This window comes from Antedon bifida, chromosome 2, assembly GCF_963402885.1.
Source record: "Antedon bifida chromosome 2, ecAntBifi1.1, whole genome shotgun sequence".
Lineage (NCBI taxonomy): Eukaryota > Metazoa > Echinodermata > Crinoidea > Comatulida > Antedonidae > Antedon > Antedon bifida.
Genome location: NC_136227.1, coordinates 18,252,847 through 18,274,459, shown reverse-complemented (window position 1 = coordinate 18,274,459; position 21,613 = coordinate 18,252,847). Strand labels below are relative to the sequence as shown.

At 33.3% G+C, this 21,613-nt stretch overlaps 1 protein-coding gene across 1 annotated transcript; it reads right to left on the bottom strand.

Annotated features, from left to right (window-relative positions):
* Positions 1-2,304: 2,304 nt before the first annotated feature.
* On the bottom strand, positions 2,305-20,876 carry LOC144858070 (vacuolar protein sorting-associated protein 53 homolog). Its single transcript, XM_078714640.1, has 20 exons — positions 20,769-20,876; positions 20,211-20,378; positions 19,294-19,374; positions 18,663-18,779; positions 17,879-17,965; positions 17,400-17,515; positions 16,370-16,489; positions 15,917-15,992; positions 15,634-15,701; positions 15,144-15,359; positions 13,789-14,029; positions 13,215-13,306; positions 12,534-12,776; positions 8,457-8,622; positions 8,038-8,120; positions 7,413-7,640; positions 5,138-5,293; positions 4,684-4,735; positions 3,629-3,733; positions 2,305-3,235 (listed from the first exon to the last, which is right to left on the bottom strand). The coding sequence occupies exons 2-20, from the start codon at positions 20,310-20,312 to the stop codon at positions 3,077-3,079; spliced, it is 2,508 nt and encodes an 835-aa protein (XP_078570766.1). The 5' UTR covers positions 20,313-20,378; positions 20,769-20,876; the 3' UTR covers positions 2,305-3,076.
* Positions 20,877-21,613: the final 737 nt, after the last annotated feature.

The window sequence follows — 21,613 nt, the reverse complement described above, 5'->3', positions numbered from 1 at the left end:
GTTTTTAAGATATTTGTGTCACTTTTGTATAGGTCATACAATACAACAAAAGCACTGGCCGCAACACTATTTTCACAATGCTACATGTTTAAAAGCCATATAATTCACCAGGTCGAAATAATTGCTTCTTGATGTCATCTCTGTCCACCTCCACTCATCTCGGGCAAGAGTCATCACCAGGCATTATCTTGTATTTCCCTAGTACATGAGTTTTTATACCACAACCATGTGCACTCATCAAACCAGTGTATAATGGTGGTCAACTTTAAGGTACATCTAATGAAATCGGTTGAGATTGTAGAAGATGAAAAGTGGGAGTTAATGCCGCCCATGAAGCTTGTGAATGAGCTGTATCTTTCTTCAAGCTTCTGCCAAAAGTTGACAGGTTGAAAACTTACCAACCATACTGGTGACCATGGCCTTGAAGTTTCAGACATTGAATTACATGGCAATAACGCATTTATTATTGAACACCATATTTATACAGGATTTCACAATCTATATTATAAGTTAGAGAGTTTGTACATTTGTTTGTTTGTTCGTTATACAAATTGTTGTTACTGCACATAACCTTACATATTGGGTATCAAAATGACCAGAATTGTACCGGGAAAGTTCTAATTTGAACATCATCCGCCATCTAGGATCTAAGTTAAGCTTGGTTCCCACTAGGACGCAATGCAAGGACGTAGACGCAACGCAAACCAGTTGACCAATGACAAGCGACCGTCAAATAAATCCATCGCTTGTGATTGGTCAAATCCCTTACGTTGCGTTACGTCGTTTTGTTGCGTCTCTAGTGGGAACCAAGCATTTTGGGCCAAAATGTGGTCAAAATGGCCCACTTTTCCTCACTTTCGATGTTAGTTCTGTTTCAGCACGTAACCATGCATATGGGGTATCAAAATGACCGCAATTGTACCGGGAATTTAATTTTGCTTAGGCTAGGGGTAGTAAGCTATCAAATTGACCAGAACTGTGTGGTAGGAAATTGTTATAAAGTATTTTAATTAGCCCTGGAAAGGGGGTGGGGATGTATGCCTGTCACCAAGACCGAAACTGTACTGGGAATGTTTTAAACTACATCTGAAAACAGGCACTGAGGGATTATGTGTTGGTAGTGATGGCTAACATAATTTGTACTGGAAACGTCTTAAACACAATCACCCAGTATCTGGGATGTGTTGGGAGGGAGGAGGAGGGGCGGAAATACTGGCGTAATGAAGTATAACGTGATTGGAATTGTACTAGTGAACTGTCCATGGGAGGAGTTTGTTTTTGTGGCTGGGATGGTGATAGGAGAAAGAAGGCTGGGGGCCGCAGTAGCTAAATTATATATATCAGCCAATATGACACCTATTCATTTACACAGTTTACAACGTACTTAAAACATAGGCCTATCATAGCTATGTATACCCCTAACCCTAAAGTTGAATTGACATTTGTCCTGGGAAGAATTTGTTTTTAAAAAAGAGTGTGGGAAGTTATTGAAGAGGGGTGGAGGTTGGCGGGTATAGGGACACTGGGGTCTGAGAAGGCTTTAAACTAATTTAGAAAGCCGCCCTGTGGCGGGTATAATTGCCAGTAAGGTATAAATACACTTGTTTTATATTGTGGTCCTGTCTGAGATACAAACATTGAAATACAAGTTTCACTTTTATGAAAAGAAATGAGATCTATAATTTAGATTTAGAATTAATTGTTGCTGAATATTTGATATCAATGTAAGTTGTTCCATACTTTTGCAACTCCAACTTTGAACGATTAGGTAATTCAAGGGTCATAGTAGGGGTATTATATATCTATTATATAGAGAACATTGACAACTTTAGACAGCCTTATATTTAGACAATCCTATGAGAAGTGACTATTTTAGAACATTGTGTTGAAACAACAAAAATTATTTAAATTTATTTTTTAGTGGCGGCCATTTTGAAATCCAAGATGGCCGACAGATTATCGCTATACATAGTTAAGATTGTATAATGTGTAATACCATCAAAACGGACTTGTTCCACATTCATAATTTGTGTTATTGGTGATATTCTGGTTTTAAATAGGGTTATTTGAGTATTGGCGGCCATCTTGAATTTGGTCCTTTAAATTTCTTTAGAAAAAATGGCAACATATTTTTTTTCATTCCTTATATTATCAAGATATGAAATAAAGTCAAAGTTTGCTTTTAACAAAAAATATACACGACATTCATATAAACAACATACCAGCCTACATTATACTTTTTTTGGACATCATCTAAGTGCTACAGCAATTTGTTTTGTGGAACAAAATAAATGAAACAAAAAAATAACTGTACTGTTGTTTATTCCAATAACCATTTCCCACATTAAAAAAAAAAAGTATATGTAAAAAAAGTATTCATATGAATTTGAACAGAATTAGAACTTTTAATGCATTATTAATATAATCATAAATTACTTATCAATTACACATACATATTGTAGGCCTACAATTAATTTCATTAAGACATTAAGACTTATTTGGCCCTCAATCATGATGATACATTCACAGATATCCTTGTTACCCTGTACCTAATTGGTAAGAGGTATATAGGTCAGTGTGCTTAAATTATTCACCATTCATTTGTTATTGTTGTGGGATATTGGGAGGGTTAGTTTTATGTTCAGAAAGACTAATTTTGGTAATTCTTATACACATATATGACCACTTAACTGCATTATAATAAATATATAACTAAACAATTTAGTTGTTTTTATTTACATTTAATTAAGAATGATTTGCAATTGAATACAATAATAAATTGTAAAATATTCTTTAATTGCAAATCAAAATACGACTGTAATATTTACTCTTTTGTCCAAAATTACTTTATTGGTAGATGTTTAACAAAAAAAAGTTGACAATGGATAAAGTAAAGTAAGTAGAGTCAAATATAAAAAACTGGACGCTCTTCTGTTTCAATCAATGTTTCCCGTAAAGATTCAATTAGCAGGAAAGAATTTAGGACCCAATGAAACTTCCTTAACAAATTTCTTTCAAAAATTCCATTTTTTAGAAAATTTCAGTTTTAGTATTTCAGTATTCTAAGAGACATTTTTTATAATTTCTTTTTAATCAATTTTTCCAATCTTTTAATTCTGCTAGTTTCTTCACGAGCTGCTGTTGCTCCATGCTGTCCCCTGCCAGTGGTTGTCTGTGATGGTAATCTAGTTTTAAATAGCTCCAACATCATGTTCTGATCACTTCTCTTAAGCCCCTTTAAAAAGCAAAAAAAAAAAAAAAAAAAAAATTTATTTTATTTAATTGGAATGGATGATTAAAAGTAAAATTGTCTTCATCAACTACAACCTAAAAAACTTTGTCAACTGGAAATTGACATTATCTCATGTCATTTTACATTTCTCTGCATAATCCTACTGATATTGCGTACATATCAAAGCAAAAGAAGTAAGTGTAGGTGATGACAACCATAGCAAATTAATTGCATTGTAACTATAAGGTGTACCACAAAACATGGTTTAAAACAAATTTTAAGATAACACTGGGATAAAAACACACTCTGAAAAGCCGTTTAAAACATATTTTTCTAGAAACACACCTTATGTGATTAACAAAGAAGTTAAAAATAAGATAAATTCAACAATCATACCTTCATCTCAAGAACTTTCTGGAAATTTGATGTATCTGTATCATCTAGTAATTTGAGGTAATTATCAACAAATGCTTGAATGGGATCAGCTGGAGACATCACAACCTAAATGAATGAACAACAAATGGAAAAAATAAGAATTAATATAATAAACTCCAGAGTTTAAAACACCAGGTTGAAGGCACTCCACTCTGGTGGAATGCGTTTAAAACACCAGGTTGAAGGCACTCCACTCTGGTGGAATGCGTTCAAAACACCAGGTTGAAGGTACTCCACTCTGGTGGAATGCGTTCAAAACACCAGGTTGAAGGCACTCCACTCTGGTGGAATGCGTTTAAAACACCAGGTTGAAGGCACTCCACTCTGGTGGAATGCGTTTAAAACACCAGGTTGAAGGCACTCCACTCTGGTGGAATGCGTTCAAAACACCAGGTTGAAGGCACTCCACTCTGGTGGAATGCGTTCAAAACACCAGGTTGAAGGCACTCCACTCTGGTGGAATGCGTTCAAAACACCAGGTTGAAGGCACTCCACTCTGGTGGAATGCGTTCAAAACACCAGGTTGAAGGCACTCCACTCAGGTGGAATGCGTTCAAAACACCAGGTTAAAGGTACTCCACTCTGGTGGAATGCGTTCAAAACACTAGGTTGAAGGCACTCCACTCTGGTGGAATGCGTTTAAAACACCAGGTTGAAGGCACTCCACTCTGGTGGAATGCACTGGGACGTAATTTTGAAAGGTAGACTCTTAGTCTTAAACACATAGCATCCATATAGCAGTATTAAATATCTTTTTACTGCAAAACTCCTCTGTTGCAGGATTTTGAGTGAGTTTCTAGTTGACCAGAGATCTGTGTTTCTCTGTAGTACATTAAAAGTTGACGAATTAGAGAAATTGCTGGCACACAAGGAATGGACAGAAAGAGCCACATTTTCACTTTGTTTGATTTTTGTAGTGTAAGCCACATTTATTTTATTTTTTTTATTTATTTTTTATTTATATATATTTATTTTTAATGATATATGATCAAAAAGTGATTTGAAAACATTCAAACCTTCAAAATCATTTCTGCTTTCGTCATCCCTTTGACTACTATCTTGGTAAAACTGAAAGATAAAACGAAAAGAATTAACAAAACTGAATTTCTATTTTGAAACACTAACAATAATATTATATTATGAAAAAATGTTTTTGAAGTAAATACTGAAGAATATTATCAACATATGATAAATGGCTATGTTGACAGCCAAAACGAAAACATTTTTATTGAATAGGTCTACTGTCTGTATACATCTCATAGACTATCTTCTCCCATATGTACTTTGGGGTTTGAGCATGCCCAGTTCGAGTTTACAATTTCCATAATTCTGTAATACAGTTTCCTAATACTTCTGTCCTCTTGAATATAATTGCCTAAAGGTGTGGCACGAAAAAAATGTGGAATAAATCATAAGATGAAAATGTTTATTAATTTATGAAGTGAGAAAATGGTATTGGCTTAAACTTACCTAGCTGGTGCTTTTCTGGCGACCTGTGACCCAATGGAAGGAAGGTCAAGTAGAACTGTCTTTAGAGAATGAGTATCAAGGAGTAACTGTTCAGCTCCTACTGTACTGATAGGTTTACATCTGTACAAGTGGTTTACAAATTGAGGAATGAAGGAGCTGTAGAATGAATTAGTGAAATATTTATAAATCTAAGTTTCAATATAAATTTTTGTATCAAGTTATGTTGTGTAAAAGTAGTTGAGGGTCACTGTACAAGTCATTTAGCCTAAATTCTGTTTACCTAGTACCCACTCTATTCTAAGCAACACGTCCTACTGTACTCGACCTGTTTTAAAATCTTGCCACTTAAAATTGTTAGTGGAAAGGTGTTATATACTTTTTACCAAACATTATTATTTGAATTTTCTACATTTTTTTCCTTTTCTCTGAGAACGATACAATATATTTTTTTTTAATATTTTAAATCAGCTGTTGCTTTTACAGTTTTTTTCGAGAGCTTTTCCAACGGTCGTAAGTCTGTGATTGACAGCGAAGTGTTTAAGGTGAATAATGTTGCCGAACTTTCAACAACTTAAAAAAATTAAAATAAACTTGAGTTTGATAAAAAAAAATTGTTTTGTTGTTCTGCCCAACAACATCATCAGTGCAATTTAACGTTCTAGTAATATATACCTTTATACAGCTGAGTATTTAAATATTCAGATGGATTTTGTAACAAGTTATTTGTTTATTAAGAGATGGGTTATTTTGTTTTATATATATTTATTATACATTTATTTTTAATTTGTAATTATTGACCTAGGCTATTATTGTTTTGTATGTGAATTTTTATTCCTACTCATATGTTCTTGAGTCCTTGTCTTTACATGTTGGGAAGTTTCCCCGATGTAAGATGCACCACAGCCCCAACAATTAAATTTATAGACGACATGGATTTAAGGTCAAAAGGAATTCCTTTGTGTCTAGATCAATGCAGCAAACAAAATGTCATCACCTTAAACATTTTGGTGTCAATCAAGGACTTACGAAAGTTGGAAAAATCTGCAGCAGCAGCTGATATAAGCTATTTTAAAAATGTATAAGATACAATATATATTTTCAATACCACTGTAAATTTGAGAATTTGAACTTTATTTCAACAATACTAGTAAAATATAATCTACACATTATGTACAGCATACATTAAAACGTAAGAAAAATGGACACTAATTAGTATATAGTATTAGAAGATAATAGATAAAACGATAAAATAAAAGGTTTAATCATGAACGTTTAAAGTATATAGTTCCATGGTTTAATTATTGTAAGAGAATAGAATGAGAGAGGAAGTTTTTTACAAAAGGCAGACAATGAACCATTGAGTAAATAATTACCTATAGGAAATTGCAATAAGCAACAAAAGGCAGCTGATAAAAAGGTAAGTGAAATAAACAATTCGAGATATCTGATGCTCATACCATGGACCTGGTCCAAGCTGATACTATTTGAGCTATCTGATGCTGATACCATGGACCTGGTCCAAGCTGATACTATTTGAGCTAACTGATGCTGATACCATGGACCTGGTCCAAGCTGATACTATTTGAGCTATCTGATGCTGATACCATGGACCTGGTCCAAGCTGATACTATTTGAGCTATCTGATGCTGATACCATGGACCTGGTCCAAGCTGATACTATTTGAGCTATCTGATGCTGATACCATGGACCTGGTTCAAGCTGATACTATTTGAGCTATCTGATGCTGATACCATGGACCTGGTCCAAGCTGATACTATTTGAGCTATCTGATGCTGATACCATGGACCTGGTCCAAGCTGATACTATTTGAGCTATCTGATGCTGATACCATGGACCTGGTCCAAGCTGATACTATTTGAGCTATCTGATGCTGATACAATGGACCTGGTTCAAGCTGATACTATTTGAGCTATCTGATGCTGATACCATGGACCTGGTCCAAGCTGATACTATTTGAGCTATCTGATGCTGATACCATGGACTTGGTCCAAGCTGATACTGTTTGAGCTATCTGATACTGGTACCATGGACCTGGTTCAAGCTGATACTATTTCCCAAGTTCCTAATTAAAAGGGCATGGAAAAACAGAAATAAATAAGGTGAAGCCTTCTACCTTGTTATTAACCATATAGTCACCCTATTTTGTAATTGAATTTTGATTTGTAATTCATTGAATTGTTTTCGATTTTGTGTTATTGATTTCTCTCACATTTGCATGATCATTCATAAATACATGTACAAGTTAAATACTCACTTGACGAATTTAATACAGAATTGTGTGAAATACTTTCTAGCCGATGCTAAATTATCCCTTATGTTTGGTAGAACTTGCTTAATATGCGAGGTGACTGCAGTGACATAGCTACTTTGATCTCCTACAGCCTCCACCACTGACCAGTTGACTTTGTTCATAGCTGTCAAGGCAGGTTCACAAAGAGCTTCAAGATCTTGTACCAGTAGATGAATACAGTTGGCTATAACACTGTGAATATAACAAAAAGTGTAACCATTTGTGGCCAACAACACATGCAATAAGTGGTTAGGGTGACAGATCCTGTTCGATCAACCTGTTGTGTGCGTCATCTACTGTATAATTATACTCGGCATTCGAAATTGGAGTGATGCTTTCAAGTGTTTTAGCCTCTGTTAAAACTAGATGTATGAATGTTTGTGCAATGGAACAAATAATTTCTTTTAGTGAAAATAAAAACCTTTTCACTTTGCTTCATCTCATGAAAATATAAACATTAATCACCAAAGGATATTAGATGAAGACCATTAGAATTGTTTAAAGTTTGTAATGTATTCCTATTTTATTTATATACATTTATTTTATTGGTTTGTGTATTTCGTTTATGGAGGTGTAACAAAATGCTTACTTGTGGAATAGGTCAACCTCATTTGTCAGATCCACTTTGTCTCGTAAATCAGTATTTATCTTCTCTCTTAGTTTTCCCTCAAGCTGTAACAAATGCATTCAAATGATTTAAGCCTGAAGCCAGGATTTTTAGAGGGGTTCGTTTTTTCCCCAAAAGCTAGGCTACAGTATTTCAGCCAATTTACTATTGCTGCCGGTCACTTTTGGAAAAAGGGAGGTTTGTTCGAATACTCAAACACTCAATGCTTAAAATCAGTACATAAAGCCTCTATTAAGGGAACACTTTTAGGACCTAACAAGGTGTCCCCTAATAGGGGTGTCACTGAATAGGGGTTGATCTTAGTGTCAAATATATGTTTCAGTAGATAGTGTGGAGGGGTCCTACTAATAACTATACTAATAATTTCAAAGCTATCTAACCTGTTGTGTAGTTTCAAGACAGTACTCAGCTGTACACAAGATACTACAAACCAGGAACTGTTCTTTACTTGTAAATCTTGTCACTTCTGTAGACGAGTCTTTAAGTCCTTCTTTTAATAATGTTGAGATGTTCAAAGATGACACACTTGGTGTATTCACTACGGCTCTGAAAATAATATACAAATAATGAATGTTTATGAGTTGGATGGTGAATATATTTCATAAGTTTAAAGATATACTGCTGTGTTTAACAAGGTGAAACCGAGTTAAATAGACCAGTAAATCTTTCATCAAATGAAATAGTTTCTCCATTCACTAAATAAAAAACAATTATTATCTATTTTATAACACACCTACTGTTCATTGATCATTGATAAAGACTAGGCTGGGAAAACTAGGTAATTAAAAAAGGCAGTGTTCCGACTTTGGACGCGGAGTTAAACAGTTATAGATAGCAAATTGCAAGAGTACAATCAGGTATGTTATAATACATTACACGTACTGCAACTCAATTTATCTTTCCTAGATCAAACAGAAAGGTTGGTTTCTGATACGATTATGCCCCGCCCATACACGTTCAATTGCCTTGCCATTGGCCAATTGGCTTCCACAACATTTCATTAGGATCTATGTGACTGGTAGTACCAAAATGGTTTGATTTAATCTAAAATCCTTCCCACTTTCAATATAAATTAATCAATGCTAGAATTAATGAAACACAACAATAAAGTGAGTAAACACATCATCTGGTTTTATGTATTTTAATGTCAACATTGTCAAAATGAAATTTTACGGTACAGAAAAAAACTTAAAAGTACTGGTAAATCTGAAATTTGCCCTTTACAAGCCGTATACAAACATATACGATTTACATGTTTTGTTTATATTTCATATAGGACATCCACTTTGTATACGAAACGTATACATCAATTCGGAAGTTCCTGCCCGCATAATCAGCATATATGAACCGTATACGACAGCATATTTGATCATTTATAAACAAGTTCCTCCATATACCATTTGTATACGACGCGTATACAACCCAAACTGCTGCATCGTGATATACGAGAACGAATGCGAAAAGGGACTGTCTCACTTTTTGCAAACAGCACATGACGATAGCGTACGTTGGTAGCTAAACTTTGTTACTTGAATTTTACTGTTTTATATAATAATATTCAATTTACTATACTTTAATGTTAATTTTGTATATATTTAATAATGTATGAAGGTAATTTGCAAAAAAAAATAATAATCACGAAATCGTACCTGCATGCAAATCTGTACCGAATAGTTTACGTAATAAATTAATAGCACGAAGGGGATTGTGAAACTGTCGATACGGCAATGGAATTTGACTAGAGAGCGAAGCACACGTGGTAAATCCCGGGCGTAAGACGAGCGTTGTTTAATTTCTGTCAACAAAATCGCCGCTGAGCGAGCTAGCTACTATACTGTTGATGATGAAAAATGTTAATTAATCCGATTTGCCAAACATAATATTTTTACGATTTTTTTAAATTCTATTTTGTGGATTTTTTTTCTTACACCAGAGAGGTGCGTGTACATCAAATGGCATTGTTTTTCGCATAAACACACGTGGTCATTTTTTATCAGAGGGGTGCTTGTACGTAAATGGAATTGTTTTTTCAATTCACGCTGCGGCGACTCGCATCATAACACACATGGTAATTTCTTACAAGAAGGATGCGTGTACGTCAAATGGAATGTCCACAACAATCGTTCGGCTCGCAGGAACACACATGGTAATTTCTTAAGTGGTGCGGTGTATGTCAAATGGAATTATTTTTCCCAACATTTCGGCTTGCATGAACAATCTACTGTAGCCTACATGAAACAAACAGTATAAAGGCCAACTCAGACAGCGTCGTACGACGAGGTCCCACAAGATGTCTTGTCTGAAGACAAGACGGGTCGTCGTGAGATAGCATCGGGGGTAGTTTTAGGTCATCGTGAGCATATTACTTGTATGTGACTTGTATGTGCACACGCGTTGCAAGGTGTGTTGCGTAATCTTGAATTCAACCAATCAGAAGCGCAGGCAATATAGTCGGGTCGGGCTGTCTGAGTTGAGCCGTCAGGGAGCGCGTTGGCAGGATTGTCTGTCGGTAGGACTTTGAACAGACAAGACGTCTTATCAGGCCTCAATAAATATACTGTAATCCATGTTTATCATTTTACGTTGGCCTTTAAGTTTTAGACAACATATCAATTCCATTGAATCAATTGATTTTTTGTAATATGTTAGGTTTAGTTTAGTAAATAACATTGTTGATGATTAATAAATTATTGTATATACTGTAATTAATGAAATGTAAAACAATTCAGTACAGTTTTTATGTGTTTTCCTGTTTATTGGATGTTCCAATTTTGTCCAATTCCTTTTTTTGCAGGTAGACATTGTTTATTAATCTAAATCAATCTCTTTTCTACATACTAATTGATGCTAATTAAGTGTTCATGGGGAATGATTGTGGGTTGAATTGGTTCAATTGTGGGTGATTGTTTGTAACCTGAATTTTGCATTTAATTTTTGTATAGTACAGAATATAAGCCTATTTTTAGTTAAAATGTTTAATTTAATTTTTGTAGTAATGGGAATTGTCTGATTATTACTATACAAGATTACATGTAAATGCATGCACAGTAAATCGCATAATTAGAAGACCGGGTGGAAACTAAATCCCCCCTTTATTAACAATCAATCCTCGGACCTGTAGACGTGTTGTTGCTCAACGATGTTAACAGACTTGAAGAGGTTCTCCTGATACAGCAAAACATTTATTTTTTAGACAATGACTATTTGCTTTAATATTTTTTAACTTTAAAACAATGTGGATACTATTTTCTGACATTGAAATCATTGTACTAAATGTAAGCGATTGTGTGAAAAATTACAAAAACACAAGTTAAACAAGAAAGCCACTCCGAGAAGATTTCTCTGGAAAAAAATATATATATTTGTGTGTGTCTTATGCTGTGTGTGATTTAGGCTAATATGTGTATGCGAATTTGGTGTAATGGTTATGTAACAAGCCTTTCATCTAACAATAGTATCAGTTGACAACAATAGAATAGAAACGCCAACAAACAAGTGAATTTTAAAAGAAATAGGTTTTTTTAAAACTACTCGTATTATAAAACCTGTAAATTAAATCAAATTATATTTTGAAATTACAAATCACAAATTATAACTCTTGCCTTTTGTACAAAAATGAAGTAGTTATCGAGAAAATGCAATTTCAGTTTACTTGTTACTTTAAGACTGCTTGCCGGCTTTTGAAAATTCTGTCCTATCTTTTAACACTAGCAGGTCTGAAAATTATACTAAAAAGTGGTCCAGAATTGGGACCGTGATCCGGATTGCCTTTAATGGAGTGGCCATTTTGCTGTGTTACATACTAAATAATTCAGTTTATGGACTTTACTGTTATTCCACAAATAATTTGATTTTATTTTATGTGAGCTATAATTATTGGTTTATAAATATATGAGATATTGTTTGTTTGTTTTTTATGACGCACTGTATAAACATTTGGGGAGCGCTATTTTAAGCGCTCCTTTGATCGTCTTCAGGGAGCGTCAGTAGTTCGTATACGATTAGTATACTGTTCCGTATATGACATTTTTATCATGAATAAACAACGTATCTGTCCGTATGATAAACGTATACGACACCAACTCTTTGTTTAGCAACAGAGTGGAAGTAATGTAAACAGTGAAATCGTATATGATCCGTATACACAGTATACTTTTTGAATGTATACGATTTGTATACTGCTTTTTTGCAAAGGGTGGTGTATACTTCACTCAAATCAATTAAAAAAATGATATGCCTATTTAAACTTCATATTTGTAAAAAATCAGCCACATAGGACCTTTTAAAGTAAAATTGAATAGCAATAAAAGAATTTGGCATATAAATTCACATATTAAAGTCTGTTGTGATAGCCTTTGCAAGCAAGCTCAGCGTCCTGTTGTTTGATTGCCTTGGTATCACTACCTACAATTTATCATGATACAGGTAACATATTTATTGACCATTCAAATACTCACTTTGGCAAGGTTCCACTTAGAAGTCTCATGGCATATATACGCAGGTATTTCTGGAATGTTGAGGTAAGAGACAGCAAAGGCGTCCCTGTACTTAGTTGTGAACACTGTACCATGCATTTTTTGTAATAAACAAACAAGTCAGCACAACTTGGAAAAATAGCTCCACCCTGTTCTGACTCTACTCGAGGCGGACCATTTGTTTTGAAGTCAGCTACAAACCTTTCAATCAACTCTGAAAGATTTCTTTAAAAACAAAACACTGGCATTTACAAAAGTATTATCCCAAAATCTTTTACCCTTGGGTTGGCCAAACATGCTTTGGAATGTTCACTTTATCATTCTTGAATTTGGTATCATAATCACAGGTCAGAACTTGTGATGCAATATATTTAACTATTTATAATAACTATTTTTTTCAATTTGAATTTATTTAAACTATTCGATGTAATAGAATTGTACGTATTACAAAAGTAATTATTCCCATTACAATCTTTTAAAATTACAAAGCAAAACATTAGCTTACTGTATTCATCATTGTGATAACTTTTACTACTACACCAGTTACAAAATTTGGGGTGCTTACATTTAATCTAAACAATGGGAAGATTGTAGTGTTGTTGGTGCAAGAAAAATAAAATATTTAAAATATAAAAGTATTTATCCATTAAGTATATCACTTACTGATCTTGTGACTGAATGTATATATGAAGATGTGATTCAAAACATCCAGAAATAATTCCTTGAAATGGTGACTGTTGTGCTTTCATGGCAGTCTAAAGAAAATAACAATATTTTATTAATGTATATATAAAAATTAAATACTTGCAATATGCTTATATATATCCTGTATATCATTTCATTAAAATAAAGAAATTAATGACTATTAGTTCTGGGTAACATGAAAAGAAATAAAAGATGAATTTTGTAAAGCATAGCATAGGAAGATGAAATATTTAGAGAAGTACAGTAGAATTATTCATCATATTAAAGATATATATGTACAGTATAGGCAATAATGCATTGAATTGTGCCCATAGCCACCACACCAAATAAACCAGTCAACCATGCAATACTAATACAAACTGACACCATCCCTATGGAGAACTAAATGTCATATGCATGGTTGACCATGTCGATTGTCTCATCCAGTTGGCAACTGACCATTATAGCTAATAATAAATGACATTGGAGGTATATTATACAACTGCCTGAATTATGTAATTCTATCATCTATTATATAATTCTATGTACTGACCTTCACCTCAATTTGACCCTCTTCAAATGGATTGTCTACACCAGCATCCTCATCCTCTTTGGTTTCCTCTAGAACATTGACATCAACTGGTGAGGTTGCCTCTCCTGGTGGTAGCAGTGTCGTACCGGAGAATCTTTTAGTGATTAACGTCTCAAAGTTTGTGGTTCTTTGTATGGAGAAAAGCAACAACTTCACTTCTATCTCTGTTGAACGTTTCTGCATTAATTTAGAAAGCTCATCTCTTAAAGAAGAAAGATAATATATGCCAATGATAAACAAAGCATATCATTAACTAAACAGGACTGATGAAATTCTGCCTCAAAGCATTACATTATGCCACAATTGCAAGCGAAAGTGGTAGAACCGTGTGTAGCACAAGCGAGTGGAACGGTGCACACATTTTTCACATGTCCTGCATTGAGAGATGATACGAAATCGTGGCAATCAACACTGTGTACTTACATGTGCTTTTATCAATTGTTACATATTTTTTAAAACGTTGATAGGGAAGTCCTGCAGTGTAAGCAGCAACATGCAATTGAATATGTCTAGTATGTAGGCTAGTGGTACATTATTCACTAATTGTTTTGTTTTGTTCAAAGACCTGCAATTTTCGACGTTTTGTAAAAATAATCCTTTAAAAAGATTAAACCAGGTCATAAATGTGCGTTATAAGGTTAATTATGATAAAAAGAGAAAAACAATGCACTACCTAAGTAGCTCGCATCGAAAGTTCTCTCATAGACGTTTCTAGGCCTAGCTTAGTTAGGCTTAGTTTTGTAGGCCTAACTGGTAAAGTTAGTTTGTTTACCCTATCACGCGATCGGTTGAGTTGCATTACATCACAATATGAAAATATCAATCCGCACGCGATTGGGATTGGGATTTATAGCGGGCCACTAAAATGATTAGAATCAACTTAATTAACATGAATTGACGAAAAAATTAATTAACATTAATTGACGAAAAAAATATTGCAAACGGTCCATATAGTATTTATTTTTACATAAAATGTAGTGTGTCACCTTAAATTAGGTAAAAAAACCATTAACCTCCCTGCAATAACATCTCTGTAAACGGACATATCACATAACTGGTACTGGTTCAAGTAACCGTCTTCATAGAGACATCTGAAGCCATTGACATAAAGATGGCATTTGGATTATTAAAAATCATGCTTGATCAAATTAGGCAACTTAGTATCCGCTGTAGACTTAACACACACACAATGTCTTTGTACAATTTTTAAAATCCTGAAATAATTAATATTTGATTTCTCAAATATATTTATCGTCGACCTTCCATTCAACTGTACTGTAATGAATTTCATTATATAATTAATTTAATATTTTTACCTTGTGATATTACAAAATTCTACACATATTCGCTCACTGACTTGCCATTCTGCAGGAAACATCCGTCCATACTTCTCTTCATATTCAACTAGCGCCCTCTTGATCCAGGCATATCGTCTGTCTATTTTATCTAGCCAAGCTATGTCCTGGTTTTCTTGAAACAAGTGAAGGTATTCAGACAGTTGGAGCTTCACAAACCATTTTAAAAGATCTTTTCTAATATAGAATATTAATTAATTTTTAGTATAACAAACAGACAGTACAGTTATATTACCTTGCATTTCAGCAGATGAGTAAAATATATTAAAGCCTAAATTTAGAAAGGGACTATCAGCATAATCAACCAAGCATGTAATTTGTTATTTTCTACCAACAAGATTCAAAACTATGCTATGATTCTCAAAGCTTCATTTTGCTCCAGCATGCTCTCTTTACACCATTATATATTATGAATGTTTCACAGAGGGTTCAATACTGATTTTAAACTTACTTGACTTTAGGTTCTAAAACATTGACAACAAGACATGCTTCAGTAAGCTGCTTCTGATTTCCAATTGGCTGAAAAGAAATGATGAACATGAATTAATTCTTGTTAATTTCAGAGTTTAAGTTTACATTTGACGTCTCTGGCAACATGTCTGTTAAAGACATAGTCACGATAGTACCGGGAGGTTTCCCAGTTCACATAAATCAAAGACACTTCTTATCAAATCCTATACATTCATAGTCATAACTATAAAGTAAAGATGAAACCAAAGAGCTTGTACAATTACCTTACTAGCATTTGCAAACGCTTCTTCAAAATCTGATAAAATCTGCACACCAAGTTCCCCTTGTATTTTCTTTACTCTAAAAATTGATTTTGAATTATTACTGTATGATCTAATATCTCTAGATTGTCATCAACACTAATTGTGTGCTACACCACGGTTAAAAGGTGGAAATTACCTGAAGCAGAAATACGGAAGTGTTGAATCAATCTTGACACTATTCATTTGATTGCAGAGGAATACATCCACAATTAAATAGTAATTTTAAGTAGTTTATTTCAAAAAATAATTTTTTAAATACTGGAAAGCTAGGCCAAAAATTCCATTGTTGCAAGAATTTCAAGCTTTGATTATATTGGAGCCAGTCGCACCCACCCCTTCTATAATATTGACTGTGCATCTCTTAAAAATAAAAATTAATCATGAAATATTGAATGAAAGTATATTAAAACTTACTTATCAGCGAGTTGACGAATTTGAGGAATGGTCATATACTTATTAAAGTGTTCTAAAACATTGACAACTCCTTGTAAAAGATTGGCAACATCTGCATATTGCCTTCTTCTTGTCAAAGACCTATAAAATACAAGTATCCAAAGTTGCAAAATTTATTTAAGTAAAATAATTAATTTCCCGGTCTTAAAATCTAATAACCCACTTTCGTTCATAAAGAAATGGAGTTGTAGCTTGGTGAATAAGATGCTTGTCTACCAATTCCAGGTGTCTGGGTTCAAATATTGTCAGATTTGTGCTCATGACAGAGGTCTCAAGTTAAAAAAAAAAAATCTTGAGTAAACAATAAAAGGCGTGCCATAATAATTAAAAACAATCACAAGGGGTTATCCACAACTTTGTTGCAGATAACCAATTATATAGAGGGCGCTATATAAGCTAATATTAACTTATACAAAAAATCTTGAGCGTATGTCATCTGGGATATCCAATACCAAATTGACTAGGCCTAGGCATACCTACTGGCCTATGTTCAGTGGGTACACCTTTCAAGCGTGGTATATTTGTATGTAATAAAATCCAAGTCCTTTTTCATCACCAGACTCTACTGACACATATTGTTACAAGTGACATATCAATACAACAATACAATGTCAATTATAAACAGTGCCATGAGTGTTAATTGTGAAATAGCATGTTTGTTTTGGGAAAATGTTGTTTCATTTCAGTGAACTTAGATGACAAATATCTAGGCCTAGCTAGCCTAGGCCTAAATCGTCCAGATTTTCAGGGAGAAATAACCAATTTTCAGGGAGGTGAAGATCTGCATTCAAAATCGGGAATAACCTGAAAAACTTCAGACTTCTGTCATGACAACAACTCTAATAAATCCCAAAGACTTGTTGACTTAATTATGTCATCTATAGATAGTGAATAGTGCTTATGGTCATCATCCTCGGCAATTGACTAAATGTAAAAAAACAAAACAACTGAATCCTTACTGATTTAAGCAGGGATGTCTATTGCTACTTACTCTAAAGTATCAACTCCACCTACAAGCATGTGAAGGTGATTTAATGTGGTTATTGATGCTGTTAGGTGGCGCTTTGCATGGTCAAGTTGTTTTATGTCTCTTGTTATTTCTTTTACCTGCAAAAAGAATAACAGTATATATTTTGTATACAAAGAAAATTGATTATATCTTGAAAAAACCCCCAACATAATACCAAGCATCAATGGTATTATGAATAATTGAAAGAAACATTCTTTATCTCTAATTAAAATCTCATTTAAAACGTGAGTAAATGGAAGTGGAAGAGCTCATTTATAATTTGAGCTATATATTGGTAGCTCAATTTTTTATTCTTCAAACGAAGATCTGAATGACCAAGAGACAACCTACCATGTTTATGTATTTCAGATTTAACAAAATAATATATTTCATGTGATCAATAGATCACGAAAACCATGGACCAAAATAAGATCTCTATTTAATGGTCAACATTTACTTACCATTTCTTCAGATTTATTTGCCTTTTCTTTAATATCTTTAATTCTCTTGAATAGTTCTTGAATAGCTTTTTGTGCCTCGCCTAAGGCCTATAAAAAAACACATTAACAGCCGCTGTAGCTTGGTGGTCAGCATGATTGCCTTTCACTCCCAAGGTTCAATTCTTACCTAGTGTCAGGGTTGTAACTCACAAATACTAAATTCCCTAAGCTTCTGAAATGTTGATGCAATTGGGCTGCTGGACATAAGATTATCAAACACCAATGAGTAATGCTATCAATATATTTGCAATCTGCTCTCTCTATTTATTTGTGGAATTGAGTCAAGACAAGGAAAGATAAATATAATAAATAATAAACCATTCATAACTGGTAAAAACACCATAAAAACAAAATGCATATTGTACATAATAATATTCGTATCAATTCAAGGAAGATGTTGGCAACCATAATTGCACAAGAAACTAAGTAAAACTAGTTGCTTATTTCATCTCCAACTCATCAATACAAACATGAACATTACATTGTTTTACTAGCCTAGCAACTCAACTGGCTATAATTTCACTGGTTTCTATGGTCACAAAACACAAACAACTGGCTTCCATTACTGGGACTATGGCTACTATTATTTCACTGTTCCTGATTAGGTTTCAAGTAAATTTGAAGGATGGTTAAACACAGGTTGACCGTACCTATAGTAGTAATACTTTGATTGTTTGACATTTAAAGTTAGACTTGTTTTCACAGAGTGCATATAAAGTACATTAAAAAGAAAAAAATGTTATACCTCTCTACCATCCTGACCAGCATTGGTTTGTCCACGCACTACAGTGCGAATGTTATCATCTAGCCGATAAATCTTGGTTTTCATTTTGTTGATTACTTCATCAATATTAGCAAGAGACTAAAATTAAAATATTATGACGGATGATTAATTCTATTTATTAATTACTTGAAACAAAGGATTTACAATTTAATATTTTGCTTACAAGTGTGTAAAATGTTAAGTTTGTATTGAAATTCAAAGTTCAACAAACTGGTCAGATTTTATCCTAACATGATCCAATTTTAATTAACCTATACACAAAATTATTTTAATACATTTTTAACATTATCATAATATTTCAGTTTGTATTATACATTATCACAGAACTCTATCTCCTAAAATAATTAAAGTAATAATAAGTACATTATACTCAAATTACCTAACACATTTAGCAACAATATTTCAGTAATCACTCTCTATTTAACATTTTAAAGAATTTATTAAAACATACAAAATGGTATGAAAAGATGTTAAACTGTACATGATTAAAATTGTAGAACAATGCTCAATTCTGAATGAATTATACATTTTCTATCTTATACATCCGACCCTCCACACGCTTTATGCAAAATGTCTGTATTCCAATACATACCTGCTCTGTAGGGAATAATGTGTTAATGTATTCAACAGCATTAAAATCAGGACTGTCCAACGGATCATTGCTTGGTAATACCTGTTGAAAGTTAACAAATTATTGTTTTATTTTGTGTCCATGGTATTTATCAATTACTGTTATTACAGTAGAACTCAATGGGAACACCTTCATAATGGTCAATTGTGGGTCAATTGTGAAATTGACACCAAAGTTCATTTCACAAAGTGTCTCCTAAATATGGCGTATCCCCTGCATAGGAGGGATTCTACTATCAGTATAGACAATTCTTCAGACAATTCTACATCACCTGCTTACCACCAACAACAATTTGGATTCGCCTCCTGATTTCGAACAAATTTATGCATTTTTTATGATATAATAATAATTTTATTTAGATAATACATTCTGAAAATAGTGAATACCGATTTTAAATGCAGTTGAATTATTAAGTTTTGATAAAGTGATTTCCAGTTTTATGGGATTTAGTTGTAATTGTTTACTTTGGTTGAAAGCATTTTCGCCTTTTAAGCTCTCAGAAACTGGAAATAAAGTAGAGAGGATGTGCACTATATTTAGTGCTTACCTGGATGGCAAAATTGTGAAACTATTGAGTATTTGTATTGTTTGGAAAAAATTTGTCCTGTTCATTCTTGAAACATTTATGGAGCATTGGCAACCTCATCAATCAAACTATTCCATTCATTAATTGGTCTTAGTGTAAAGAAAATCTTCCTTGCTCTAGTCTTTAATAATGGTTTGTTGTAGATTTTGCATTTGTCTCCCCTTGTGATACAGTAGCACATATATTGAATTCAAATTATGATGTTCACATAAAAAATCTTACTGTAAGTCAATTAGGAGCAACTGAAATGGGAAATTCATTATAAATATTATATGGATAATTTAAATGTTACCTGTTGTATTGCTTGCTGGACCTCTGGAGGTAAATTAATTATAGAGTTCATGTAGTCATCCTCAATAACGTCAACTTCATCATCTTCGATTATATTTGCCATTTTGAAAAGAATAACTTTTCTTTTTAAGCACGACACTTTTTATCTCAGTAAATGACTTCCAAAGAACTGTGTAATAAAAGAAGAAATTAAAAAATATTTTATTATGCATTGCACAAGGCATTTTTATTTCTATTTATTTTATTTCACCTTATTTATAGGTCTAGTGCGTGGATTATCTAGAAAGTAAGTAGGCCTAGGCTAGAGCCTAGGTAGGCCTAGTACTACTACTAAGCTAGGGCCTAGGACTAGGAAGAAGTAGAGTAGCTAGGGCCTAGTCTAGGCTGGGATTCGTCTAGGCTAGCTAGTAGTAGGATAGTGTAGGCACAACCGGCTCCTTTACTCTAGACTAGGCTAGGCCTAGCCTAGGCTTAGCTAATCATCTCTAAAACTAGCGTCGACACCAGTAGGCCTAGGCCTAAAACGAATAATACAGAAAGGAGATAATAGTATACCTACAATTTAGCGGTACTTCATGTTACTTTTTAAAAGCTGGAAACAAATGTAGAAATCAAGTTTGTTATCGATTAATAATTACCGTAATTATACGCCCTCTCTCGAGCACTCTCTCTACTGTGTGGAGCTATATTGTGTAGTCGTTTTTTGATAACTGAGAGCTATCAGTGTGTATCATCCTCGTATATAATTGTTTCTTAGTTGTAATAAAGATCACATTATTATAACATCTAGCATGTTATTATAATATATAAATTTATAGGTACCAAAACTAATATTTTTATTTAAAAAAAAATTCGATAAGTATTTTAATAACACTGAAACAACATTCTTAATATAACAAATGATATGTAGTACTACTAAATCAATGTCTAATTGCATAGGACTATGTGTACAGTATTATGATCAGTGTAGTTACAATTCGATAACTGAGCACGCATCTTTTAATATCTACATCATCAATAATTATTATTAATAATCTATATCACATTGTTCGATATGATCAGTGTAGTCAGAATTTGATAACTGAGCACGCGTCTTTTAATATCTACCTCATCAATAATTATTATTAATAATCTATATCACATTGTTGGATATGATCAGTGTAGTCAGAATTTGATAACTGAGCACGCGTCTTTTAATATCTACCTCATCAATAATTATTATTAATAATCTATATCACATTGTTGGATATGATCAGTGTAGTCAGAATTTGATAACTGAGCACGCATCTTTTAATATCTACCTCATCAATAATTATTATTAATAATCTATATCACATTGTTCGATATGATCAGTGTAGTCAGAATTTGATAACTGAGCACGCATCTTTTAATATCTGCATCATC

Excerpts from the sequence above, each read along its gene's own strand:
- LOC144858070 (XM_078714640.1), bottom strand. The coding sequence starts at position 20,312 with ATGGCAAATATAATCGAAGATGATGAAGTTGACGTTATTGAGGATGAC. Across the intron at positions 15,702-15,916 it reads CGTTTGCAAATGCTAGTAAG|CCAATTGGAAATCAGAAGCA; the intron begins GTAATTGTACAA and ends ATTTCTTTTCAG. Across the intron at positions 5,294-7,412 it reads TTCTGTATTAAATTCGTCAA|CTCCTTCATTCCTCAATTTG; the intron begins GTGAGTATTTAA and ends TTCATTCTACAG.